Source organism: Molothrus aeneus, chromosome 2, assembly GCF_037042795.1.
Source record: "Molothrus aeneus isolate 106 chromosome 2, BPBGC_Maene_1.0, whole genome shotgun sequence".
NCBI classification, from domain to species: domain Eukaryota; kingdom Metazoa; phylum Chordata; class Aves; order Passeriformes; family Icteridae; genus Molothrus; species Molothrus aeneus.
In genome coordinates, this window is record NC_089647.1 from 26,450,530 (window position 1) to 26,472,040 (window position 21,511).

The 21,511-nt window shown below is 36.0% G+C and overlaps 1 protein-coding gene across 1 annotated transcript in view; it reads right to left on the minus strand.

Annotated features, from left to right (window-relative positions):
- SPAG17 (sperm associated antigen 17) overlaps positions 1-21,511 on the minus strand; it is an 89,166-nt gene that overhangs the window by 29,132 nt on the left and 38,523 nt on the right. Inside the window, exons 14-24 of the mRNA XM_066569620.1 lie at positions 20,862-21,092; positions 18,795-18,883; positions 18,018-18,134; positions 16,288-16,442; positions 11,591-11,670; positions 9,873-9,955; positions 8,332-8,586; positions 6,974-7,085; positions 6,308-6,433; positions 3,641-3,754; positions 1,113-1,324 (exon numbers count right to left, since the gene is read on the minus strand). Coding sequence (XP_066425717.1) covers positions 1,113-1,324; positions 3,641-3,754; positions 6,308-6,433; positions 6,974-7,085; positions 8,332-8,586; positions 9,873-9,955; positions 11,591-11,670; positions 16,288-16,442; positions 18,018-18,134; positions 18,795-18,883; positions 20,862-21,092 — 1,574 coding nt within the window. The remainder of the gene's footprint in view (positions 1-1,112; positions 1,325-3,640; positions 3,755-6,307; positions 6,434-6,973; positions 7,086-8,331; positions 8,587-9,872; positions 9,956-11,590; positions 11,671-16,287; positions 16,443-18,017; positions 18,135-18,794; positions 18,884-20,861; positions 21,093-21,511) is intronic.

Sequence of the window (21,511 nt, forward strand, 5' to 3'; positions counted from 1 at the left end):
GATGAAATTAGGTAAGGAACCCTTTTTGTGGATATGCACAGAATCTGTTTTGCAACAACAGCCACAGTGCCACTTCAACCACAAAGTACTAAAAACTACTTCAGAAGAGAAATTCAGAATTCAAAAGATTTCCAAAAGATTTCCAAAGATTCATTCATACTTTCCAAAGACTTGTACTATGATAGAAGTGCTTCAGTTAAAGGCTAAAGTAACCTCCTCAGATTGCTAGTCCCTGGCTTGTTACGAGCTTAAAAGACCAAATTACAGATCAAGGTACTGCAAAACTGTCTTCACTAAATTGCTGGTTGGTCAGACTTTTGAATATGGGTTTTGGAAAGCCCAAAGAAATTCTACTTGGTTCAACTAAAAATTTAGCAGTTCTTTTAACTGAGGTATTAATAATCATAGAATGGTTCAGGTTGGAAGGGACCTTAAAGATTGTTGAGGTTCTACCCCCTTCCACGGACATGGACAGTATCCACTAGACCAGGGTGCTCAAAGCCCCATCCAACCTGGCCTTCAACACTTCCAAGGATGGGGCATCCACAGCTTCTCTGGGCATCTGTTCCAGTGCCTCAATCACCTTCACAGTAAAGAATTTCTCCCTAATATTAAATCTTAATCTTTCAGTTTAAAGCCATTTCCCCTTGTCCTGTCACTACAAGCTCTGGTAAAAAGTCCCCCTCCAGCTCTCTTGCAGCCTCACTTAGGTACTGGAAGGCATGCTCTAAGGTCTTCCTGCAGCGCTCTCTTCTCCAGGCTGAACAACCCCAATGGTTTCAGTTTGTCTTTGCAGGGAAGGTGCTCCAGCCCCCTGATCACCTGCAGTAACAGCTGTAACTGTAAAGCCAAAATTGACAAAAGAATGTGGGCCATGGCAGACTCACTGCTTTACATCACCATAAAGACTAAGTTCATTAACAGCTGCCAATATGTACATATGAGAACAATTGAAAGAGTAAAACACATCCTTAACAGCACCACGAATTGTTAGGAATTTGTAAAGGCACAGCTCAAAGCCCTCTGAGAACAATATACGTTCCTTTTACAGAAGTTCGTGCCTTTGAATTTTTGTTTTGTTTCTTTGGATTGGATATTGTCTCTTCTCTCACCTTTTGTTCTTCTTTCTGTACCATGTTATCAGGTGGTGAAGGGGCTAATTTGTGACGGTTTACTTTGGTAGAAGCTTTTCCTGATTTTCCTCTGTCAAACTTATCTTTTTTTCCTGGAGCTGGTGTAATAGCAGAAACTGTTGGAATTACCGTCGGAAGATGAACAGAAGGGATGTTCAGAATTCTCGCTAAGACAAGTCCTGTTTCATCATCTAAGGAAGGAAAAGCAAGATTTTCAATGTAATTAAGCTTCATAAATGTAGAGATGACTACATTTATTTTTTAAAAAGATTTTGTACACTGAATTTTACCATAGAAATAATAACCTCAGTAGGGGAGTTTGTTATTTCAGATAGAGGGATTATATATATAAGAGTATTTAGAAAATCTTTTCACACACTGACAACTTATTAGCCTAAAAGACATCTTGAAACTATTGCTTCCCACAAGTTGTCACTTGGTTGTCACCTCAAAAATTAAAAAAAATATAATTTTAAAATTATTTTTTACTTCAAGAATACTTAAAAGTGGAGACATTCTGAATCTAGTATCTGTGTTCTGCTTTATCATGGACTGATCCAGCACAGACAGACTTGACAAATTTTGTACTACATATGTCTATTTTGCTATAATTCTTCAGAAAGATTCTAATGATCTAGACTTGATAAGACTCTTGAAATTCTTCAAGCCAAGCATTAGGACAGCCTTCTAGGCATGTCAACAGGAAGGAATCATGTTATCTTTCAAAACAATTTCTTGAAAATAACACAAATTTCCATTTTCTGTAATTATTTCAACAAACTGACACTTCACTTTCATAGAAATTTCACCCATGCTTTTATTTTGGTTGCCCCCCAAAATAAGAACATGGTGTCTGAGGGTAACAACAGAAAAGAGTGGATTGTCAAGATTGAGATAAAGTGCCTTTAGAAATCTTGAGAGAGGTGTAAAATTCCAGATAAACACATTCACATGTCTAGGATTTGAAGTTGTACTCTCATGATTTTGTCAAAATATAAACAGCAAGTGCAGAGGTTCTATGGTATCCAGAATCAAAAGCCCTGCAGGTACACAAGCAGTCCCAGATTCATAAAGAGACAAGGAGATTATTTCTAACAAAAATCTAAGGTGATTGGAAATTAACCTTTGATAATGCTGGAGAAAACAAAGAATAATTCAAAACTTGAAGAAATATTAACATCTGCCCCCCAAAAGAAAAAAAAGTTGGATAAAGCTAAAAAACAACTTGAGACCTTTTGTCACCTTAGCCTCCCTAAAAGGAAGATGAAATAGATAAAGTATGAAAAACAGTAAGAAAAATGTGAATTAGAGAGTTTCCAGAAACCTATTTCAGTACTGCATGGAAAAAGTGTAATTTGCACACAATTTAACTGATCAGTGGAGAGAAACTGCAGATTTCATGGTATACCATTCTGCATTAGGGATGGATGGCATATGAGAATCATCTAAGGGATTATTTCTGGTCAGAATTATTCTGAGCACTTGGAATACAAAGACCCATGGGAGTTTGGCATAAGCAATGATCATAGAAAAACTGCAAGCAATGAAAGAATGCCAGTCAGCAGCACTCTAAAGCTCAACGTGGCAAGGATTATTCTAATGCAGAATAGGATAATTATGGTGAATGTGAAAAAATCTAAACATCACAGCTGACATGTAGGTGTTTAATCAGACATTTCTCTCTTTTATGCCAAAATCCAAGTTTTTGCAGGCCACTGTTGTAAATTCTCTTTTGACCCAAGTCTAAACAGTCTATTTTTTTAGTAATTAATTTGTAAAATATATTTGAACAATTAAAACTGAGTGTAGAGTTGAATGGTTTACCAGAGTCCACACAAAGATGCATTCAATTAAATGTTTTCATATTTTAAGAGCTGAAAAATGCTGGAATTATTTTCTGATCAGAGAAGGGTTTCACTTTTATCCATAAGATGGTTTCAGTGGCCTTCAAACGTAATGGAAACAAAAAGCTCTTGGTAAAAGCAGACACTGTTTTCACTGTGGTTTTCTGAAGCAATTGCTTCCAGTTGGTGAATGTGTTTATTGAAAGACTGAGAGAAATCCCTCATTATGTCTGCACAACTGTAACCTAAAGTCCAACTCCTAAAGTAAAATGAAAGTTCCATAATCACCTATATAAGTTTACAAAAATATTATTTCTTGGAAAACCAAGAAGACTCCTCAGAAAATCACATTTTCTTTGGCTCAAATTAATTGGCTGATTTTGCTGGGCTACTTAATAACAATACTTGCACTGCTCTGTTTTCACAGTAAGCAGAAAAACTTGGAGACCTCCCTCCATTTTGAAAATTGAATCATAGAATATTCTTGACAATGTAATCTCATTTTGAGCCTTGCTGAAAATTCTCTACCATGTAGTAACAGCTGCTGAGAAAGGAAGAATTGCATGCAACAAATTATTGGTTAAGGAGTCTATGAAGGGGAAAAAAAAGGAAAAAAATTCCCCCTATGGTTCTCAAATATCCTCTTCTATTTGCTTACTTTACCTGCTCCCTCCCCGGTAGGTCCATAATAGCTCAGGGACAGCTGGATTCCATTTTCCAAGGTGGCTGAAAAAGATCCAAACTTGCTCACAGCTTTCTTTTTATTTTTCAATTCTTCTAAAAAAAAAAACAAACTAATTTTAAGGACAGCAACACATATCAGAACCACCTGACCTGTAAACCAATGGCTGGTGTGAGAAGTGGAACCTTAGTGAGGATGACTAACCTAAATAGACTAAATAGAGCAGGGAAAACCAACATTCCATTCTTAGGGTACAATATAATGGTTGGTTTTGTGCAATACACCTGTGGTTTTTTATCCAGAAATAGCATTCTAATTAGTTAGGTGTGTAAAAACAGGTTTAATAGCAACAACTAATGTAAAGTCTTATGGAATTTAAGCAGCAGAAGGACCCAGTTCTGGAGTTATGGATCCTTGTTTCTTGGCTGATAAGAATGTTAAACTGCCCATTTCTATTACATGTGTGGCCTATGCACTAATAAAAATCACTGTCCCTCACATGTCACCCACACTGTCCCTCCTCAGGGACAGGACCTGAACTTCAATTATCCCTGAGAGTCCCTTCCCTCAGGATATTCTATGATTCTATGTGTGTACTTTGAGGAGAAAGTAAAAGAAAGGACAAAAAAATTAGTGAAATTAGATCGAAAGACAGGTCTGGGATTTGTAAAAGTGGATCAGGAGTCAAACTCACATAAAGGGGTAGATCAAGGTGTCATGTGATGAATATGTTATGGTGAAAACCTCATGAACTAGGCAAGATACACCTCCCAGACACTGGGTCCTACCTTGCCTCTACTTCAGCTGCTGCTGCCTTAAAGAAATGTTCTATTGGTAAGAGAAAAACTTGGGATTTCCCATATGGGGAACATATGGGAAATATGTTAAAATGGTGAGGAATAGCAGAGAAGACTACAAAAGCAGGTTAAGGCAGGCCAAGCTATCTCCCAAACTCATCAACATGCGACACATCCTGAGACCTTTTCTGCTCCTATTTCTTGTCTGTCATTGCAATGCTTATTGCTGAACACCACCTGTAGGAAGATGTTTTGGAATTTTGACTGCTTTACACATTTACCATTGTACCATCCAGCCACTGTCAAGTATCAGAGTGGATTGATTCTTGTCTTCCCTACTGCCTTTCTATAAGGTGCTCCTATTTACAAGGGAGGAAAGCCTTGCACTTGTGTCCAGTGAATACAACTTGTCTCAAACACTCACACACTGGTGATGCCAGTACTGTCTGGCAGGCCCCACAATGATACAGATCAGCTGTCAGAAGTGCAGACAAAAAAAATCTTTTCTGTAGAAGGGAGGCAAATTTTGTATTAAGACAACCTACAATTACATTGCTGGTAAGCCAAGGGGAGAAGCAAGAGTAGGATGCTTTCTAACACTTGTGAGAAACAACTGCTCACTTTGAAAATTTTAAAAGGTTTAATAAACCTTAACAAAATACAACAAAAGGACTACATAAGGAAAAAGCTGCAGTGATGGAAACTGCCCCTCATGCATACCACATGGCTGGTTCATCTTCAAGATGGATGCTCAGTCTTTTATACCCCTGGGGGTTGCATCAGCCAGCCCTGGCCCCTCCCAAAGTCTCAGTCAGCTCTTCTTTGCCATTTATCGGTGGAGACTGCTTTCTTGTACCTTGATTGGAGGTCAGGTGTTGCCATGCTGCACCCCCTAAGCAACCCCCTAAGCTTTTCCATTCCCAACTGCCCCAGGTAAGGGGCACCTGTGCACGCCTCCTTTGTACCTGTCCTAGACAGCCCTAGCTGTCTGATGGTCACAATACAGGGGTGGGGGGGAAAGGGAACTATGGGGAGAACAGAGGGCATCTAAACTATAATAACGTAACTATACACCACTAAAGCTTTTCTTAATATTCACACAATAGTCATCCCTTAGTTGAGAGAGCCAATCATCTCATTATCCATCTATAACACACTGATGAAGAGGAAAAGAGCTAAAATGTTATAAGTGTTATAAATGTTTATAAATGTTATAAATGTTAATGTAATAAGTTATCCTTTTCCAATACTCTTCAGTTTGGTGACAGGAATTCCATTATGGTTTTGGCAAACATATACACAAATTATTACAAACTGTCTTGCTTCTTGGAAATACACTCGCCTGTGTTCAGAAAGGATTTGGATTCAGTGCTTTCTGAGTATGAAAAATATATCAACCAACAGCAGAAGTTGCTGGATTGCAGAAAGATCTGTTTTCAAAGCAAAGGTCTTGAGGCAATAATGCTATGGTCATCTGACCCACAAAAGGAGGTTCACATCAAAAGGGGAAATCTTCCCTTTCATTGTGACTTTGGTCACCAAGTCACAATGGTTTTAAGATCCAAATGAGTCCTCCACTAAAGAAGAAAACTATTTTCTTAAGGAATGGTGATTTCTTTGATTTAGAAGAGAGACTGGTTTGCACATGCTGACCTGCACTTCTTGCTAAGACCTCTTTATGCAGTGCTTCAGTCAGCCAACTGGATTTTTAGTTTATTTTATGGAACACTGACTTTTCTTACTCTCTGCCAATAGTAACAATATATTTTCTGTTAGTTGGTAAGTTTTGCATCCCATTATTAAATACTTCAAACTATTAATTCTTTGTATCAGTGACATCAATCCACCAACCTGATGTAACTTGCTGTTCTTCATTAATTTCTTGCTCTTCAGCTTCTTTGAAGTTCTCCTTGGGGTCTGTGACATGAACGAAGAAATTGTGCTTGTCTTTCATTACTTTCACCTTTATCAAAGTTTCTGTAAAGCAATAGAATACTATTATTGCTTCCACCAGGCTTCAGAACTTACTTGCACCCAAATAAATGGTGCACCTGCTAATTTGAGCAAAGCACTCAAAAAAAGAAAATTAATAACTGGACTGAATCATGTAGTAGAAAACCAAGGTGACAAAATTAAGCTTATCTGAGTTTAGACTAAATATATTACAAACTTTCTGATAATTAAATCTGAGAGTCTGCAGAAGACTCTGTGGCTTAGCTATATTGCATTTGACTGGAAAAATAATTTGAACATCCTGGAAATATGATGCATCAGTTGCCATTGAAAAAAATAAATATGAACTGATTTTTCTGCATTTCTAGTTTTCTGGTACTTCATTTATCTATCAACTGTTAACATATTACAGGTAACTGTAAAGATTAATGATGATAGAGCCTAATATGGAATTTCTTTAACTGAATTTTTACTGCTGAGACATGATAAAGCATTTATGGATTAAGAAATTATTCCATTATTTAGCACTGACTCAAAGCAAAGCATAAAGAAAAAAAGAATCACTTTTTACAAACTCTATCTTCTCTACTTGAATCTGTCCTCCATCGGATGGGAAAAGATATTGATTGGTTCCTGATACTTGAATGATATCCTCCCCTGTGTTGTAGCCATGAAACTGGAAAAGACAAGTTTCAAATTATCTATAAATGAGAAAGGCAGTACACATGAAAGAGGTAAATGAAGGACAGACCACAAGGATCACACTGTACTGCTCAACATCTTTTGCTTAGCTATTGAACCAAAATAAAAAAATCTTTAGCAAATATCTAGCATGCTATAGTCATATTCAAATAATTTCCCAGTTACTAACTGATGTAACTTGTTACATGTGAAAACCATAATGGAAACTGAAGAGTAGCAAGGAGACCGGTGAGTTAACATACAGTGTGAGAGAAAGAGAAGTTCTGATCAAGTACAATGCCATGGGATCACATAAAGGTCAGGTAAAGATTCAGCTTTCTACCCTCTAGGTTTTGGAATTTAGACACTGTAAATCTAATTAGATTGCTATGCCTTCCAGAGTGCTACAAGATGGAAAAAATTACGTGACTGTATTCAAATAAGTCCAGACTGAAATGCCATCTATTTCTAAGTTTAAAGTCTGTACTTAAGCAAATTTAGAGGGAATTACATTGATGTGTGCAAGTTTTGGATGCAAGATAGACTCTACAAACATAAGGTGGTGCAAACTGCTGAAAAACTGAACAAAACTAGTGAAGAGCTCCCTCTGTTAGTGCAACAGGCAGAAAAAGGAGAGCTGCTGTGTCCATTGAACTGTCTAGACACCAGTTCCTGGGATTGCTAGAGACATGAAGCACAATTACAGTTTAGATTTCATGTGCCTTAATCTCCAAGAGTGAGCTGAGCTCTACATTTCCTGTTGCACACATGCCAATGGAGTTGCTTTAGGAAATATGGGAAAAATATGTATTTTAGATTAGGGCACTTCACAAACATGAATTTTGAAAGAGGAAATGTAAGAAATGGTGATTTCCAGTGTAGGCAGTCAAAATTTCAACTAGGTCTAGTAGTTCCTTACTATGGAAGATGGGACAACTTCTTATGTTCCCCTTTCCTATCCTCTCCCAGAAAAATCTCACATGATCAACTTACGTTTTTGTTCATGTCATATTACACTAAAAAAATTAAATAATCTGGTGTAAAATAATGTTGAACATCAAGAACTGCTTTTTAAAACTTTTAGAAAAGGATCTGCTGCTAAAACAACAGAGGTAACAAGACCCAGTTAGGCTTAATTTGCCCTGAACTCAAATTTCACAATAGATAATAGCTCTGCTGTAATCTTGACTCTGTATATAGTTAACACTTTTCTAATGTGGTATAATAATAAAACTCCTTACCTTATAAACTTTCTCAGAACATGTTTCTGGAATGCTATGATCCTCCTCAAGTTCTGCGGCTTTTGCTGACTCATTTTGATACTTGTCTTCTGAAGGCCTTCTGTTTGATCCTTTACTTCCTTTTTTACTTCCTTCTTTACTTCCTTTTAAATCCTGGCTTTTCCTTTTGCTTTGCAATTTTTCTTCCTTTCCTTGTTCTTCTTCCTTTTCTTTTTCTTCTTGCTCTCGTAATCGGTCCTGCTCAATCTTCCAAGCCTACATTCAATATTAGGAATTAAACAGACTGTGTTTATCTTTGTACTACAAGATATTTCATATGTGCATGCTGAAAAGAGTAGAAGCAAACAAAACCAAAGGAATCAAAGTTCTAAGCTAAAACACGTTACCAAACGTGTCAAAAGTCTCACAATATCACACACCAAATTTTGGATAAAATTAGTGATTCACTCAATCTACAACAGCAGCCATTGTTGACCACAGGAAATGAATCAGGTGATTATTCATATCTTACACAATCAGTCACAGGAGAATGATTTTGTTGAATACTTTTCCACAACATTTACCACCAAACCACAATGCATCATTGGTATTAGTTTATTCTCCAAATGCAACTGTGAGATAAAATTATTTTATTTTTTTACAGAAAGAGGAATGACTTGTCAATGCCAAAATTATCAGCTTGCATTAGAAAGACATTTGAGATTTTCTGGAGTATTTAGGGTTTTGTAGCACTTTGTGGTCTAAACATATTGAAGGAGAAGTGTTTCTTGGGAAGAAAGGGCAAGCATGGAGAGTTACAAGTCAGGCATTAGCCTCGATTGAGCTGTGACAGTTAACCTCATTTCCTCTCTATATTCCATATCAGGACTTGAATTGCACAGCATTATACACTGTGAGGAAGATGAGACATAATATGTCTGTGAGGAATCAAAAAAAAAGGAGAATACAATATCAATAAAAATAGATTTGTGCAGATTAATGGATAGTACCAATGCTATGACCAAAACAACTGTATGCTTAATCCTTGCCTCAGCCAGAAATTTATTGTGTAAAGCTGGGCAAGTCAATTAATCTGCAGTGAATTTTCATAGATCCATCGATAAAATGGGATTCTCTGACATAAGGGAACTCTGAGGTACCATATTGACATTCCCTAATTTCAAAGAGCTGTAGACAGTGAAGGTACAGTTGGGTACACAAGTATTTCCATGAATCTGGATTTTATCTTTTCATACCTTTAAAATCAGAAAAACTTCAGTAACTAGTAGGATATTATTCATAACTTTCACTTCGTAGTATTGCAATTTTAAATTACTTTGGAATGCCTAGTCTAACTCCAAATAGTCTTCTCTTAAGAAAACAACATAACATGACTCACAATCATTAAGGAATAAATTAAAGAAAATAACATATACAAAAAATAACAAAGAGCAGAAAGACTAAGATGATTCAGTCAAGCCCATGTACAGAACAAAGGCTTACCTTTCTAAGAAAGCAGTGCTATCTAGTCCATTTCAGAAACATAAATATTTTTGCCTCACCTTTAGAGAATCTTCTCTGATAATGGGACTTTCTTCATTCTTGGATTGAGACTCTATTACATTCTCATGTTCAGTTGTGCTGCCTTTTAAAAGTGAAAGGGAGAATAAGCAAGGTTATAAATACAGGAAAATAAAATAATTTTTAAAAATGGGGAAAAAAAGATGCGCAAGTAAATAAGGACGTATATTTAAAAATAGGAAAATCATAATAGTACAATAAAGCAAACCTTAAATATATTTAGAAATAAAATAGAAAGTCTGTTTAGGTTAGAAGAAACTTGAATCTCATAACTGGGGACCAAATACAGTAAATAATATATCAACAATTAGTGTAAAGACTGGCTCTCTGCTTCTTGCTATTGAAGGCTTTGCTCTGGCAGTGTTTGTTTGTTTTTAAGTGAGCCAGAACAAGCTCAACACCAGAGTCATAGATGTTACAACCTTTCAGGACAAAAAATCCCAAATAAATGCTGTTTGAATATTCAAACCTTCACTAAAGAAACACTCACCATATCCTTCATTTACTATTACAGCTTTATAGCATCTATGACTTAATGAAAAGAGTATCTTCTATAAGTGTATTTTATACTATGCTTGGATACCCCATATTTACCTTCTAGAAAAGGTAATTTAAACTCAATTAAATTAACACTATCAGAAACTTCTAGTTATATTACTTTATATGATAAAGTAGAAATTGCAGTGTCAGTGAAATTGAAAACACCCAAGAACACTGTTGCCCATCTGTGTGTTCCAGCTAGAGGTGATTATGTCCTTTCAGCAAGTACTCTATGAATCAAAACTGTCATGAAGCACCACATGGGCAAGATTCAGTCTAGCTCCTGTGACAGCTAGATATGTACAAATTATGACTTAGTAGTCATAACTGTACTTTTAGTTTCCAAACTATAATCAGAGCTATTAACTGAGTTGAGTAGTAATGTTTCTATTTTTGTAAATGCTAACTGCTAGTCCTGGGAGGCTTCAAAGTGCATTCTCAAGAAACGTAAAAAAGCAAAGGTTAAGCATAAACAAATCATTGTTAATACCATTTAAATACACAAGTAGAAAATTTTGACAGAAGTTCTTTTTTGTCAATAGGGGTTTTCAGATTCTGCTGCCTGCTGAACAGTTATTGTATGAACTGCTTACAATTTTCACTACCCAAAATGTTGCTTGTAATTCAAGTTTGCTCTGCAGTCTTGTCAATTCAAGTTTCCAGTTTTAGCTTCTAGCTTCTGACTTCCAGCTTTTATCCTGCCCTTTAAAAAGGAATTTTCCTGAACCATGTTGCCAGCTTTAACTACTGCTCACCTCTTCATACGTTCAGTCATCTGAACAGATACAAATTTGTATGCAATCCTTAATCTCATTAGATAAGCACAGATATTGAAAATGTAAATTGATACTAAAGCTGTCAGTTTTCAGAACAGAGAAAGATGCGAATATATAAATATATATATTTAATTCATTTCAAAACATGTTTATGCCTATATAGATGTCAAAACAGTGTCATTCTATGAAAAAACAAATGTAATTCTGCTCTGAAAAAATCTGTCTCAGCACTTAGAGTGAAAAATTCACTTCCTAGAATACAATAAAAAGATACCCACTTTTGGCTTTCTTAATAAAGCCAGGTTTTTTTGACAGTACTGGCAGACAGTCTTAGAGGGCTTCTGCCATGGCTTTTTCTAATTTAAAAGACTCTATTTCCTTACCCATCTTCTCTTTTTGGTATTTAGCTTCTTCCTCTTTCACCCAGTCTTCAATTAATTTGGCCACCAGCTCAAGATAGTTCCTGAAAAGCAGAATATTCCTCAATATAATATAATATAATATAATATAATATAATATAATATAATATAATATAATATAATATAATATAATATAATATAATATAATACAATACAGTATTCACTAATGTGATTTCAAGTCAAATGAGACCACTTGGCTTCTCAGTTTCTATGGAAGTATTATTCTATAATCGTTGAGACAAGACTTGTATTTGAAAGGATTTCTCTCAGTTTTTTAGGAACTAGTACTTTTGCTTGTTTAGTATTTGCTTAGTACATGTTACACTTGGAATTCTGGTTATCCTTTCTGCAAAGAAATGTAAGAAACTTCTCTGCCAAAGAACACCTGCTAAAGAAAAATCCAGGAAATCAGAAAACTTAAAGACATTCAGTTCCAAAAGGTACAGACTCATTGTCATCCTCACTGTTTTACCATTGAATAACTTATTTTCTTAGCTGCTTTTGATTGATGTTGATTTTTAAAATATGCTTTACTTGTTTATTCAGAAACTGAAGTACTATTGTATATAATGCAAGCTCTTCTTTATCTGTGTGACAAGAAAAGTGTTTGGAAATTGTCATCCAAATCCAGATGAGAGAATCAGTGTACCATAGCCTGCCATGAATTAAGAATATTCACAAGTCACAATTAATTTGAAGTGAGAACTGGAAGACAAACTGATCCAGAGTTTGCTGCTGGCATCTGAAGTTGCATTGTCTCATCTTCCAAAGGTGTCTGAAATGACTGCTAAAGTAGCTCACTGTAAACAATTGCTTTCAAGAAAGGAGGAAGCCTGAGAAACTTATATGCAACTGCCACTCAACCCCTCATTCGGAGTTTTATCAAAATACTTGAAAGTAAAATTCTTCATGTGTACAAAATTGAAAGGAGCTTTTGAAGAATGCATCAGATTCAGTTGCTGAGTATATATAATAACTTGATGATATTTTGTATTTACAAGTTCAAGATGATTCAATTGTATTCAAAAACTCTTTGTGTAGTAGAGGCTTTTGGGTATGAACATGCAGACAATACAATCAATTCTTGACCTCATATCAATTTTAAAGTTCTTATTGCAGCAGTCTGTCCAAGAGTAGGTCATGCACACAGGCTGTAATACACAGTTCAGGTACAGCTTCAAGATATACAAGACTCTCCCTGCTTCAGCAATGTAGGTGGAGTCTGCTTTGGGAAACTTGCAGGGAGAAACTGTTGATCATACATATACGCAGTAGGGAGAAGGTTATTCTGTTTGTATCTGAAGAAAAGTGCACAAGCTATAAAAACCTATGGTGTTGAAAACAAAAGGCAGAACTAGTCTGGAACATAGAGTTGACAGTACTGGAATAACTTGAAGATGAATATATGTTATAAATAAAAAAGAGACTATTCGTGTGGAAAATATTTTAGGCCAATGAAACAGTCATTCAAAGTCTAAAATACACATTCTATTAATATGTATTCTGATGTCACTACTGCCAATGTCTGACTCAGAAGCATTTCTCAGAAAGGATTATTCTTTTCCAGTAACTTGTGTAATGTGTTTACTATGAAACTATAAACAAATGTCATTAAGATTAACTTTGAGCAAAATAATGGTTTTGATAATGCCTGAATTCATTTGGCTTCCTGATAGAGCGGCCACTTATTCTAACCAGAATTAAAATGTTTTATATACACACTTATTATTGGAGGTACATGTGTCCATGCCTTTGGATTCCCTTACTCAGTGGAATCCATTAGATTTCCCATGCAGACTCCTGCTGCCAACCCTTTAAACAGCATAATTTCTGAATTTTGCATGTTCTACATGAACTACAGGATCTGATATCCATAAAGAAGAAGGAAGGTAACAGGGATCTCCAGGAGCAAAAGCTGCTGCAACAACAGAAATTTTATTTCCTCTTTGCATGAGAATTTGCTGTAGCAGGACTCGCTTATTCAAAATGAAATTATTCTGTGATTCTGTAACCAACTGATTAGCAGATAACAGATTTATATTCCAGACAGCAACTATGAGCTGTCACTCTACAAAAATGGTCTGTAGTCTATAAGCTGTCCCACTGAAGAAGTAACAAGTGAACACAGATGGAGAACTCTTATCAGAGAAATTTTGAAGAGCTGCATCTATTGTGCATTTGTAATACTTCTGTGATGAAAGTGTGATTCTTAAAGCTATATCGAAAATTAGAATGATAGCAATTTTAATAAAATAAAAATCAATAAATTGTTACTAAACTCATCAGGAGTAACTTATTTCATACAAAGGTAAAAACAAGTAATACTACTCAATTAATAAGTAGAGTTTGTGCCCATTTCTGGCAACTTAGCAGGATCTGGAAGCTAACTGCAGGCAATAGCTTGAAGCACTCAAGGTATTTAATGAGTGTCTTTCACAGAAGTGTTATGTTGCTTGGAAACATACACTAGCAAATATTTATGATACTTTGGAAATCTGAAATGATCTTTAGAAGTAAGGCTGAATAAAGTCTGAAAATGTGCCGATTATTTTGCAGAGTATAGGCAGGTATCAGTGACACATAACAGAAGCAAAAGAGAACCTACAGCTCTTCAAAAATTTTAAGTAGCATATATAGCAGTGATGTTATAGCAGAATATCTCTAGGAAACAAGAGCAAAGCCAAACCATCTTGCCAGTGTTCATGCCATTTTCTTACAGAACTTCTTGCAACCAGAAACAGAACCTGGTGAAATGTCACTGGACAAAGCAGGCATGCCCTAAGCAAAAGTTATCTTTAATGTCTAAGCCTTGTTTCCAGGGGATGTGGAAGAGTAAGAAGTAGAAAGCACACAGTTATTTCATACTCAAATGAATTATAATGCAGATAAAATGCATAATGTCTCCTTTAGATGCAAAATTAGCAGCTTTTCTTTAGCAGGTATCAAGAGCCTTTCCTGTCTCTCAGTTGCTCTTGATTTATTTCAGTGAATGCCCTTTCAAGGTGACCAGCCAATCAGAGGTTTTACAACTCCATAGTGGCTGTGTCAGGGACAAATGCTTCCTGAGGAAGTCTGGTACCTCCCTCTGCTCCTACAGCACCCATATGCTGTTGGCATGAGGTGTTACTCAGCGTATGCAAACACCAGGTGACACATTAGATGTTCTGGGATGTGTGACCTGCTCTCTGGTGTTTGTTCCAAAAGTGTATGGGTCTCCTACGGGTCTCATGTCACATGTGTCAACTCTGCCCAGAAAACCCAAATGCACCAGGCAGTTGTTTTGTGGCACCAACTGTTTATGTTTAGGAAACTTGAATTCAGCAGTCCAGTGTCACAAAGAAGTGTAAGAACTGCTGGCAGAGCAAAGAGCTCTGGGTGCCAACAGACTGCTGTGTAACAGCCCTTGAGACCACTGACCCTGTGCTTGGGTCTGTCTGCATGCAAGACCCAGCTTTACTACATCTTTCACTTTTGGGGAAGATTTTAGTTGCTATATAAATGCAAAACCACTGACACCACATTTAGTGGATCTGCCCAACAAAACAGCCAGCATTTTCTCCAAGGAACTTTGAATTTCTGCTGGTAAATATCTTATGGCTCTGGTCCTATTCACTGCTAATCACAACAGCCTGTTTTCATGGCAAATATTTTAAGTCCAAATGCCTGGAAAGCTGAGATGGACCTACAGAGAGTTCCTTGACTGAGAGCAAAGATACAAAATACAATACAAAATACAGCTTCAGGAAGGCACATTTTCCCTATTTAATATTCAAACCTGTTCAAATATATACAGGTGCCAACAAAAGTTTATTATAAATATTCCCATAATATGATAAATGAGGCACTACACTCAGAAAAGGGTATCTGCAGACAAGCAGGGGGAAGGTATTTTTATACTGGATAATTTGTTTGAAATTTTATTTGAAAAATCTAATTAATTCATAGAGCACCAGAGTGACATTGTTAAAGATACTTCAGCTGTCTCTCCATGGCATTTTAACATTTTTACATACCAGTACATGGACAGTTATTCTATTTTCAGTCAATTATTTGGAATAGTAGTTGCATCTACATCATCATTTATATCACTGCTTCGGTGCAAAAATGTGTTCCAAACTGAATAGGTCCACTAACAAAAGAGCTAAAGTGGACATATCAACCACTTGCACACCTCTAACTGGTGAGCAGGTACTGATAAGGAATTAAGAAGAATGTGTTATTCTGTGGGAAAAAAAATCTTAATATTATCATAGGGATTTCAACTTTTCTCAAAAAAAAATTCCCACTAAATCACACAATTTATGTATATATAATAGAAAAACCTGATAAGTATATACTTAGACAGAATTCTTTTTTTAATGTTCTTCACCTGGAATGTCCTACAATTTTCTTGATGTGGCATTTCTAATGATTTTGTATGTATGTGTACGTTATTTACATTTTTATACTTGATGACAAGGAGCTACACTCTGGCCTATTCTTACTCAGAAAAGTTCAACATAATTCTGTTGATACAGTACTGTTTTTGACTCACATGACTTTCTTTCTCATAAATGCATCACATAATCATATCTTAATTTCTAAGCTTTGCCCTAAGCACAGCCATGGAAGCTTTAATTAAAAATGACTGTGAAAGAGACAGGGAAGATAAAATCCATTACCTGAATCCCACATTAGAGTGCAGAGCAATATTCCAAGTCTCTTGGCTCAGACGATGTTGATTCATGGGATTGTGAAAAACCATTAGTAAAGAGTTATCTTGGGTATGATAAAAGGAATCAATACATCTGTATTCTTGGGATGCTGTATGAAGAACCTGAAAAGGAAAGGAATAAAGGTACATCCTTCCTCCAGATGGTAGATATGTTCAGAGGCTACATAGCAGAGCTTTGAGCAACAGGTGCTCCAGAACACTCTCCTACAAGATGTACCCAAAGCATTTGGATCCCAGCAACCTGAATTGTTCAGGTAGGTGGAAATTGAAACTGCATTGCTATTCATGTTGAGAAGAGATACCAGCTGTGCTCCACCTTCTCACTGACCATGAATGAAAAAGTTCAGCTACACAAAACCCAAATAAATTAAAATATTAAACAAATACTTAAAAAAGTTTAAATAATAAAATACTTAAGTAAATAGCAAATAAACACAGAATTATCATATACCAGATAAAAAGAAAACTAATTTATTTTTTTTATCTCAGTTGAGTTAACTTGGTATTCAATTTGCTTTTTCATGACCTGCACATCTCTGAGATTTGCTGTGATCTACATTATTCCACTCTGCTCTGTACTGCCCCAACAATTTCAATATTTATATTGCCTGCAGGTTGAAATTTATATTATAGTCATAGGTAGAAGAAAGCCTTCTTATAAATTATTATTTTTCAGAACTATGCAACTGAAGGTTCTAGAAGGATCTGTTCTATGATCTTTCCCAGAACAGAGGTGAGGCTGATTAAGTTGGTAGATCCCAGGGTCCTCCTTTCTACCCTTTTTAAAGATGTGCAAAATGTTTCTCTTTATCTAGTCATCTGGGACTTCATCTGACTGCCATGAATTTTCTTTCAAAAGGTTATTTTCAGTTTCAATAAAATGCTATTTTTTATTTACCTTCAGTATATTTTTACTAGACTCACTAATTATTGGTAGTTGAAGTAATGTTAGCTATTTATGCTGCATAAGAAGGGATGCCCATGCATTGAAATGCATGACTAGACTTTAAAATTGTCACACTAAAGTGGTGCTGCAAAAGTCCAGGCAGCATTTCCTTCACCCATGTATAGCATGTGTCAGGTTCAAATAAGAATTACAACCTATGAAGCTCAAGGCAGCACAGAACTAAAAATCCACTCTTCCCAAGAGGATGCCTCCCAGTTCAGGCCAAATACACTTGAGCATATCTTTTAGATTTGTCCTTCTGTCTTTCTGCAAGATTTTAGTGTTTAGCTTGCAAGATTTTTATAAATTATGTTTTTAGCCCTTAAAGGGTAAAGTACTGTAACAACCAAATTTTCTATTTGCCCATAAAACATACCCTGCATAGGCATTTGCAAAGAATGTTTTCACATCCACTGCACTGAGTCCCAAAACTGCTACAGCGGATGACCTCTAAGGGCAAGGTGGTTTTATCTCCACCACACTTTCAGCTAAGAGACTTGCTGCCAAATAGGACAGCTCCAGTTTGGCCAAATCAGGAAATAAAAACCTGTTACAAACTAAATTTCACACAAAGAACTGAAAAATAGCTAAAGCACAATGATTTTTAGTAAAAATGAAATATAAAACTGAATCAATTATTGAGCAGAAAAATACCCTGATCTCCACTACTACTACTTTATATTGGGTTCTGAGGGAGAACTGTATAGATGAAATTGTCAGTTCAAAGATACCTGATGAAGAACATGTGGTTGAAAATGCTCTTCCAAACTCCAGTCTGTCAAGCAACGCCTCTGTGTCTTTTTTATTTCTTCTAAATTTGGCCCCAGGCCATAATTTTCAAGACTCACCTCAAAATACAAGAAATCAAAATAATGAATATCAACATTTCAGTGTCAGTATTAAATTGACTGTAATCTTGTTGGATTAATAGACAGCACCCCATGTTGCACCACAGTTAACTGCATAATGATGAATATGTGCAGACCCATATGGTACTGTTTAATAAAAAATACAATTACACCCAAGCAGGTCTGGTTTTGGACTTTTTATGACAAAATAATCTAAATACTTTTATTATTAGCTTATATGTTTTTGAGTTCTGTAAGCAATCATGAGTATTCAAACATGTCCTATGATGTAATTTTAAAATTGCTATGTTTATTATGGGATGTATAGAAGACAGGTGATTCTGAAGATGCCAAACTACACAGTCTTGTAGTGTGACACAGTTTGACAATTTCTTTTAAACTTTCCCCTTTGTATTTGTCCCCTGGTATTCAGCAAAACCAGCACAGAATTATCATTAACAGCTTCATCAAAACCTGTCACCTTGGATTTCAAAGAAAGTGATTTCACAGTTCCTAAAAGTTATGTCAGTATTTTCCAAACATCACAGAATTAACATTTGCATGCAGCATTGCAAAGGAATCCCAGTAACATGGCCTGGCATTAAGCAGTATTTTCTGTTGCCTCATATAAACCTAGTTGACTCCATTTCTCACACTTGCCATATCAGAATAAAGATGATCCAAATCAACATTCAAAAGAGGAGAAACCGGATCGTCTTCCTCATCTTTGTCACTTGTTTCTGTATACCCTGCAAATTGAAAGCAGAACTTAAAGAATTGTTCCAGAAATTTCAGCCCTACTAAGGTTGGAATAGTGCAATTTCCTTAGTCTCCCTGATATTGACATCAAGTTGATGCTTCCTTTATTCACACTTGTCCTATACATTATCAGCTCTGCTATGCTTCTTTACTAAGAGAGCACCTTAAAACCCAGTCAACAAGTGCCAGCTAATTAAATAAAATTAAAAGAGAAAAAGAATTTATAAAACCCACTCAAATAATCCTTTCTATCTGACCCATGCTGGCCCACTAAACAGAAGTACCCTCCAGAACAAGTAGCCTCCAGATTCATAAACAAAGAACCATTTTTCTTCATACTTTAAAAAGCATTCTTTTGCACAGATGGCATTAAAATAAAAGGTAAGACCAATTGTTCTGGTATTTTCACACATTTTTTGACAAATGCAAATTTAAAAGTTTGAATTAATTTGGTTTACAGATCCATAAGCTACTGACAGAATATTAGCTCTCCTGAGGATCTGACCAGTCATTCGATTGTTGCAATGAGCATCTGATATGAACAGCACCAAATGAGGATTTTAACTTCTATATTCTCTTAATTAAAAAAAAAATCCTTTTAATAGAATTCTTTATTCCCTAAGTGAGGGCAGAGGTCAAAATTCAATTGATCAAAATTGATCAAAATTCACCTGTACAGGAAAATTACTTTTTCTGGTGGAAAATACACCACAAAGTATTTGTTTGTAAGTGTCTTATAACCAGCTCAGGTCCCAGACATACATCTTTAGGCTCTGCTTCTCTTGGAAATTACTCCTATTTACTGGCTGCCTTTAGAAGATTGAAGAAACCTGAAAGCAAATGTTTTATCGTTCTGATGTTTGCTTTTGTGCTGCAGAAGTGCTGAAATGTTGTTATGCTTGTAACTGCAAAATTTAATATCATGACTAAGTACAAAAGCAAAATAGACCAACACCCAAAAATGTTCCCTAGATGCAGAAGAAAAGCAGATAAGCAGGACTCATTTTTGTCTGCTCCAGCCTTCTAAGGAAAGGATCCCATCTAAGCTGCTTGCTTAGACATCTCTATTAGGAAAGCATGGACTGTATCACAAAGTACTGCATCCAGCTCTGGGTCCTCAGCACAGGGAACACATGGACCTGTTGAAGTTGGTCCAGAGTAGACCCAATGAAGGTGAGTGCAAAGATGGAGAACCTTTCCTGTGAAGATAGGGTCAGGGAGTTCAGCCTGGAGAAGAGAAGGCTCTGGGGCGCTCTTCTTATTGTGGCCTTGGAAGAGACTTTCTAGTAGGAACTGTAGTCATAGGATAAGGAGAAAGGTTTTAAAGGAAAGGAGGATAGATTCAGACTAGGTATAAGGAAGAATTTTTATCATAAGGGTGGTGAAACACTGGAACAGGTATCCCAGAAAGGTGGTGGATGCTCCATCCCTGCAAGCACTGGAGGTCAGATTGGACTCCAAGAAACCTGATCTAGTTGAAAATGTCTCTGCTTCTTGCAGGGATATCAGAACAGATGACCTTTAGAGGTCCCTGCCAACCTAAACCAACCATGATTCTACGATTCTGTGATCATGAACCTAAAGGTATAATTGCTTAAAATTATCTAATTTCTACTGTTCTTGTGTCCTGAAAAAATAATCACTTGATTTTAATGTTTCTTTTTGGCCAACACATCTCCTTTAACCAGGCCAACAACTTTTCATTATGCTAGAATCTGGAGGAGAAAATGCAGAACTTGAGAAAATTCATTTTACATCATCTACAGTTGTTAATGCTGTAATCAAAATAACTCTTGTTGTTATTCTAGTATTCCTACAGAGTTACTCAATGTACAGGCTATACAATATTTGAAAATTTGGTGACTTGTGCAAAGAAGAAAAATCACATCCCTGCAATAGCAAATGATATGGTAAGACAAATAGTAGAATCAAATTCTTCAGGAGTAACGTAAACAGAAAGCTTTTTACCAGAGCTTCTTGGAGATTTCCCACTAAATTTCTTTTTCATAAGGAAGAGTTGTCTCAGCTGTCTTGCAAACATGGCTGGATTATCCCAAGGGATATAAGGCTCTTCAGAATCACCTCCAACCCTAGATCCAGAGCTCTCCAGGAAACCAGAGTTACTTAGCTCAGTCAGCTTCAGGCTTTCAAAAGTAAACACTCTGAAGGCTCTTTCTACTTCAGCCCAACTCAGAAGTTCTAAAAAAGAATTACAATCATTAACTGAAAACGTCCTTACAGCTCAGCAGAAAATAAATACAAGACTATTTAAGTGTATTGTTCTTGGCAACTCTGCAAAAGCCAGCAGCAATTTCCTTAATGGTACTGGATCAACTTATGTGGGCTACATTTTACACTGCATTCAAAGTTGAATGCTTCCAAATTGCAAAATGATATGCCTACCTATTAATCCGTCTTAAATGAAGTGGTTCCTACATCTGAATACCTTCTGGCTCATTAACTTTATATAAATGATGTTGATTTTAAAATACTGAGTAGACTTTATCAGGCCAGTTAGCAACTAGTTATTTTCAGTTCATGAAATGTTTCCATTATCTGTAACTTCTCAAAAAAGTATCAAATTTTTTTCCTCTTCAGAAAGAATCTTACACATATTT